At 38.0% G+C, this 7,440-nt stretch overlaps 1 protein-coding gene across 1 annotated transcript; it reads right to left on the bottom strand.

Moving 5' to 3' along the window:
* Positions 1–547: 547 nt before the first annotated feature.
* Positions 548–3,114, bottom strand: CLDN8 (claudin 8). Its single transcript, XM_047721182.1, has one exon. It carries the CDS (start codon positions 2,928–2,930, stop codon positions 2,253–2,255), a length of 678 nt encoding a protein of 225 aa, XP_047577138.1. The 5' UTR covers positions 2,931–3,114; the 3' UTR covers positions 548–2,252.
* Positions 3,115–7,440: the final 4,326 nt, after the last annotated feature.

The following is a 7,440-nucleotide window of genomic DNA, read 5'->3' as shown; positions in this document are numbered from 1 at the left end:
ACTGGTATTTAGAAGATCGGATTACTTCTCCAAAGTGCTCAGTTTTCCCTGCTTTTCTGCTCTCATGAATGGTGCGACCCAAGGGAGCAAGCCTGCCTAGGATAAATTTGCACTCAGGAGTTGCAAAATCACGAACCCTAGGGGAAAACAAAACAAAACAAAACAAAACACTGAAACATTTCCCAGCTAATGCTGGTAAGACATGTCATTTCCACATACAAAGATCCATTGATAAACTGAATGCTCCCGATGAAAATCGACTTTCCCTGAAGCAAAAGAGCATGGGTTATGACGTCATATGGTCCTTCTCTCTCCTGACTCTGTCCCCATATGTCCTCACCTGTGGTGATCTTTAACGATATAAGTCATATAAAGCAGGTAAGTTCCTAGCATATAACATTAATCACTAGTATTAATTAATGTTATTTCTTTTTAAGATTTCATTTATTTATTTGACAGACAGAGATCACAAGTAGGCAGAGAGGCAGGCAGGAGGGGGGGAGCAGTCTCCCCGAGGAGCAGAGAGCCCAATGCGGGGCTTGATTCCAGGACCCTGGGATCATGACCTGAGCCGAAGGCAGAGGCTTTAACCCACTGAGCCACCCAGGTGCTCCAGTTAATGTTATTTCTTGAGGTAGAAACTTATTTAGCTATGGAAAGTTTTTATAGGAATGGCTTAATAGTGGTTTAATAGAAAAGGCTTAAACATACATAATATTTATGGTATATACGTATGCTGGACCCTAAGCACTATCTTAATACATTACAAATACATTGTCCACATCAAATATTAATGTGTGAATACAATGATTATAAAGAATAATATTGTTAAATAATATGTAGTATTTTATAGTTTCAAAAATTAATGCTGAATCTACCTTTATACTTAAAATGTGTCTTCTTTTTAAATTAGAAAGCTGAAAATATCAGGATTTTAAAAAACTCTTTAAAGTTAATAAACAGAAAAAAAGAAGAATAAAAAATATCAAATTTATATAAAAGGCACAATTTATTAATATAAAGGACATAAAGTAGATATAATATATATATAGTCATTTAAGCTAGAAAAATATGGATACAAACTTTCAAAGTGAATTATCAGTTGCATCAAATCTGGCGGAAACACAAAGATATAGTATTTCTCTATACCTTAGTAAGACTGAATAAAAAATTGAATTAGTAAATATTTACTTTTGATGGGATTGAAATGACAATTTGAACTTCAGTTTCTATAAATATCTTAGGAGCAAACAGAGCATACAAAGGATGAATTGTTTTTGTTTTTTGGTAAGCTACTAAAAACTAAGGCATATTATTGTCCTATCCTGTTATTTATATTAATAAAAGCCCAAAGCCTGTATTCAAATAGTTATTAAAATATTCACATACATACATGTTTTCTTGTCAAATTCCATCCTTCTCTGGCCATAGAAACTTCAGAGAAAAAAAACAAAACAAAACTAAGTTTCCTGAAGTCTTTAATGTTTCTTAGACTATGGTTTTATCTTTCTTCTTAGTATAGCCCTGGAAAAGCAGTTTGAATGCAAAGTCCCTTGACAAAATATCTTCCTTTTAAAAGATGTTCATTTAATATACAAGAAAAGAAAGGTCTCTGGGGAAAGCGGATAAAAGAGTTAGACTTTCTAACTTTTAGGTTGAAAAACAAGATATCAGAAAACCATTTAGTTTACACTGCTGATTAAAGCCTTCATTTTAACCTTAGTTATAAATCGAGCACGTTAATCACTGAGCTGTTTTTACACAATTAATATTAACCTTCTTCAATCTTATTCCCGACTCCCCTGAAAAGCAATAGTTGAATTTTATTTATTCAGTGTACTGAATCCATATTTCATTTAAAAGAGAACCCTGTAAGCCTGTCTCTATTTATGTGAGATATAAACGTCATGCTGATCTACATGCATAATGCTGTGTCATAGAGAAATCACAGTTGTAAAATGATACAGTCTTTAACAATGTCATTTTGAAGTAACTGGTGAAAGGAAAAGATGAGTGAATCATTTTAGAAAACACATTACTGCACTTCCTAGAACAATCAAAGGACTGTGTGTAATATCTCATTCTACTGAAGTAGCTTATAGAATCGTAAATAGCCAATGCACAGTTGCTGTAATTAATGTTAGGCAGTTAAGAACGGCAAATCAATGTTCCTTTGGGTTCCATTTTTAGAAAATAGTGGGCATTTCAGTCATTTGCATGGCTTTATCAGTAAAGTTAAAAACTAGACCCCACTACACATACTGACTTCTGGAATACACACTCGGTGACTTCTTTTCCATGTGATAGCTCTTCTGGGTTGTGCGATGGGAAGGGACAGAGTATCTGTAGCTTCTGCTCTTTTCACTGTAACAGGAAACACAGCAGAACAGTGCCCCTCCAGCGATCAGCACCAGCGCGGTGGTCCAGCCTATGTAGAGAGCATCTCCGAGCTCGTGCTTTTGGGCAGTCTCCACTATTGGGCTGTAGAACTCTCTGATGATGGAGTTGGCCACCCAGCTCACCGGGATGAGCACCAGGACGCCGGTGACGATGAAGATGATCCCAGCCGTTAGTAAGATGTGACTCTTTACCTTCTCGTCATCTCCAGTGCATCTGGTGCATTTCATGCCCAGGACAGCAGTCATGAAAGCCAGGAAGGACAGCGCAGAGGCAGCACACATCAGCCCTCTGGATGCCTGTAGGTCCGGAGAGAGAGCCAGCAGGGAATCATAGACTTTGCACTGCATCCTGATGTTAGCTTGCCTCACACAATTCATCCACAGTCCTTCCCAGAAGTTTTCAAAAACCACAATGTTGCTTCCAATAAAGGCAGACACTCTCCACTGAGGCATGATGGTAACAGCCAGCGTGCCCACCATGCCAACACCACCAAGCACCAGTCCAGCAATCTGCAGGGCGTAGGTAGCCATCGTCCTCTGGGATGGGTTTTATCCTACCCAAGTCCTGAGGTGGTAGGGCTACTCTGAAGAGAGTTTCTCTGCGCCTCAGGAGAGAACAGTTTTCCTGTCGTAATGACCTCAGAACCTGGTGGTTTTTCAGAGCTGCTTTGCTACTTCTAGCCAGATTAAAGCCAGTGTTGGCTGGCTGAAGTGCCCCCCCTTACACTGACTAGGACAGGTAAACTTACAAATCAGGTGGGGCAACTTTCTCAGCCAATAAGAGGGGGATGGTAACCCAGGTGTGTCTAAACCGGCAAGAGATACTTGGAACGACTGGCCTGCACATAAACATTCTTTGTACTTCTCAGTTTTCCAAGAAGACAGCCGTATGTTTACCTGCAGGCACAATTAGGAGAGTTTGCACAATCATCTAGGAATGCACCAATCTCTTGCGACATCAAAGGTGTACTTTGTACGGGCAATTCTGAAACTCTTCGTAAGAGCTGCTGTGACCATGACATGAAATAAAATTAATCTGCCTAAGAAATTGACTAGGACTGTCAGAATGCCAAAGTGAAAGGAGAGTAGGGGATTGATAGATTGCTCGTATCTGGGGAACCACATTCTTTGAAACACATGTGATCCAAGTGGTTGATTTAATGTGTCTACAATTTCAAAGCAAACTTGACTGTGGTGAAATCAGGGAACTGATCACACCAAGAACAAAATAAGGTGAAAGTAATTAAATATATACAAGATTGCCACCCCCCCGTGGTACCAAACACATATTGTTCTCTTTTGAGCCAAGAAAGCTTCTTGATTCATATTTTCCCAATAATCTTAATTATAAGAAAAAACAGCTGTAAAACAATAAATTAATCCAAATGATTTTCTCATGTAGCAAGCACTCAGGATAACCCACGATGAAGTGATTTACAGATCTGTCTTCTTTTGTGGCTCTATCTTTGCTGCTCTGTCTTCCTAGACTGAAGGAACTTGAATTCTGCAGGTGGTACAAGACTCCTGGGTCTATATACGTGGCTGATATTTCTATATACAATATTTATGGGATGAGGTGACTGTGTTCTTGAATTGACTTATATTAGGTGTTAACTAAACTAAACTGGTTTTTAATACCATGTATGCAGGGGGAGATAGGAGCCCCCAAATGTAAAGCGATTTGAACTGTTTCTTCTCAAAATAATGATGATGCCAGTGGTGGTACAGAAATAAACATGCATGTTGATTTGGGAAAACTCCACTACCAATTTTCTCTGGAGATCCACAGGAATGCTCTTCCTTTTCAAATCTTTTCAAATTTCAAGCCATACTTTAATCTTATCTTTACATCATGAAAACAGTCTTTTCTTTACCGTCTTACTTCTTCCTTGCTTCCTTGTATGACCTGAACTCTAAGTAGGGGCGAAGGTGCTTCTTGCTCACTTATTAAACTTTGAAATTCTAATGGCTCCAAAAAGTTTGAGTAGTTTGCAGAGGTTATGGAAACAAAAGTGGTACACGGCAGGGAGAGGAAGAGGAAGATACCAGAGTGAACTGTCTTTGGAAAAACAAATAAAACAAAAGAAATGGATAGTATCCCAAGCTGTTACTTTATTAGATGGGACAGGATGAAAGTAATAAAATTAACACTTGATATTTACAATAATTTTCTCACTTGTTGCCTTGTTAAAGACTGAACTGTAGGGTGTTCCTTATGTTGATAGAAGTAGCTAGCATTTTCTCCTTCAGACTTGTATCAGTTACAGGTTTGTGGTGGAGAGGGAATAGGTTGATTTTGGAAAAATACCCTGTGATCCACAGTGAAATAATTGATATCAAAAGAGCAGATTACTTTTTGTTTTTTTAAGATTTTATTTATTTATTTGACAGACAGAGAGCACAAGTAGGCAGAGGCAGGCAGAGAGAGAGGCGGAAGCAGGCTCCCTGCTGAGCAGAGAGCCCTAGGCGGGGCTCGATCCCAGGACCTTGGGATCATGACCTGAACCGAAGGCAGAGGCTTTAACCCATGGAGCCACCCAGGCGCCCTTACTTTTTGTTTTTAATTCCAACCTGGGAAAAGGAGTGGAAGAGCTGTTTGAATTAATGACTAAATATAAATTACATAAATATTATACATATACACATACACATAAATACACTTGTAGGGAATCAAATCAAAGTTCTTTTCTAAACTCATGTGTGACATATTTTTAAGAGACTTGATTAGGTATTGCTGAATATCCCCATAAAAGTGGGAAAATTTGAGGCAGAAACAGGAAATTACATATGTGAGAGTCTGCACCTTCCGAGGAGTGGCCTCGCAGGTGCACACTGAGGCACCAGCTGAATTTGTGTGCTCTCAAACCTTTCCTCCCATAGGCATTGAGCTTTACCAGGACCTTATTTCACAAAAATATATTTTCCTCATTTCGAAAATACGAGTACTTTACCAATGGACAGAAGATTAGGATCAGAATAAGAAACCAACCCTGGGTTCATTTAGAATAATTATAGAGGTAGCTGTTCTAGCAGAAACTAGCCCAGGGCACCCAGGTAGGTTGCTTATCACACAGTGATCCAGCTAACCCCGTAATATTTTGAGGTAATTATGCCCTAAGGGTCGTAGGAAATGAGAAAGACAGAGAAAAATGCTAATACCAAGTTGTGAGGGACAGAGAGGCCTAAATTCAGAGATTAAACAGTCAAGTTGACTATTTAACCTGCTTTTCTACATTATGTCTCTACGAAACAACTAACTTGCCCACAAAATTCAGAAAGCAATGACAGTTGGAGAAAAACAGACTGATACCATTTTTGTTGTTCTTCATATTCAGAACTACAGAGCAATCAATGCAGATGATTCTATCTGTATTTTCATTTCCATTGGAAGAAGCAAACAATGGCCAAGAACCCATGAAAGGAACGCACGCTCATGTTGACCCATTGTATTCACTCTCTGGAGATCTCCTTTTTGTCTGTATTATCAGAAGCATGATTTAAGTTTAGCAATTAAATTCACTAAATTAAATTCAGCCCTGGTAACTACATAACACATGCAAATGCTTTTCCTTTATAAACGATAACACACAATGTCACTGTCAAGACTGCCCTTGGTTTTGTCATCCTTATTCCTACAGCAATTAATCTTTAACCAACAATCCTTTAGTCTGGGGTTTCTATTAATTCTTATCACTACTTGAAATAATCTTTGCTTCTGCCAATCAAGCAGTTGCCAACTTCTATTGTTTTCTGGATTTGCTTTTGTATTTATTTTTCTCTGTTGTGTTGACACTTTTCAACCTGTATTTATTTTTAATTATTTTTCACTGCTAATTAACTGTACTTGGCTGATCATCTTGTCCTGAGAAAACAAGTGAACATATCAACAGATCTCTTTGTGTGTGGTTCCCAAAATAATATTGTGCATTGCTACATGTTCTTAAGCTATATCATCCTATTTGTCCTTCAAGATGACCGGCTGCTCATGTTCTCTGTTCTCAAAGCCCTGTATCCATTGTAGTTCTCTCCATATTTGCCCCTCTATGATGTATAGTTAATTGCTCTATTAACTCCTTCTTGTATACTAATTATCTAGTGTCTTAGTCACTTCAGGCTTCTTTAACAAAATATAATAGACTGGGAGCTTAAATAACAGAAATTAATTTTTCCCAGCTCTGGATGCTGGAAGTCTGAGATCAAGGGGACAGATGGTAGAGTTTGGAGTTCTGGGGTAAAATTTTTTTTTTTTTTTTCTAGTTTGGCAGTGTGAGAAAGAGAGAGAGATCTACTCTCTTTCTCTTGAAATAAGGACAGTAATCCCATCATGAGGGTGGGGCCCCCTTATCTCATCTAAACCTAATGAGTCACTTCTCAAAGAGCCCACCCCTAAAAACCACTGCATTAAGGATTTCAAATACGAATTTTGGGGGGAGACCAAGCTGCAATCTATGACAGCTTGATACCAACAAATTGGATCAATTAATCCACATCTGAAAGGTCTATTCTTAATGTCTCAGGAGTTCTCTTTATTCCAGGACCACCCCCATAAAAAAAAAAAACCCTCATAAATGTAAATAAAAGATAGATAGTGGGAATAATGATTACTGAGATGTTTTTACCTTTCTTCTAGTTTCCACCACATTTTTAAAAATGAAAATCTGAGTTGTGGTAAATTCTGACGTGTTTGGGGAAATTGGGCCATGTTCTTTTATCAAGCCTCATATATATGATATCCCCACTGAAGGGCTAGAAATGCAGGGAAATAATTCTTTATAAAATACTTTAAATAATGTGCAATTTTGTGTGTGTGTGGGAGTTAATGAGTAATATCTATGGACAGAATTGACATGAACAGCCCTAATTCTAATGAGTTGGGAAAACTTTTTCAAGGAGCTGGAAATTGCTAGTAATAGTAACTACCAGGTATTAAATGTCTGTGTCAAATGTTCCTTATATGCTCCAGACCTTATGTTTAAAACATCCTAGAAAGCACCTTTTTCTAATTAAATACATTAAAACACAACAGAAACTAGGTCTCTTC

Source organism: Lutra lutra, chromosome 1, assembly GCF_902655055.1.
Source record: "Lutra lutra chromosome 1, mLutLut1.2, whole genome shotgun sequence".
NCBI lineage: Eukaryota > Metazoa > Chordata > Mammalia > Carnivora > Mustelidae > Lutra > Lutra lutra.
Note: the sequence above shows the minus strand (reverse complement) of the source record. Positions and strands in the feature narration are given on the sequence as shown.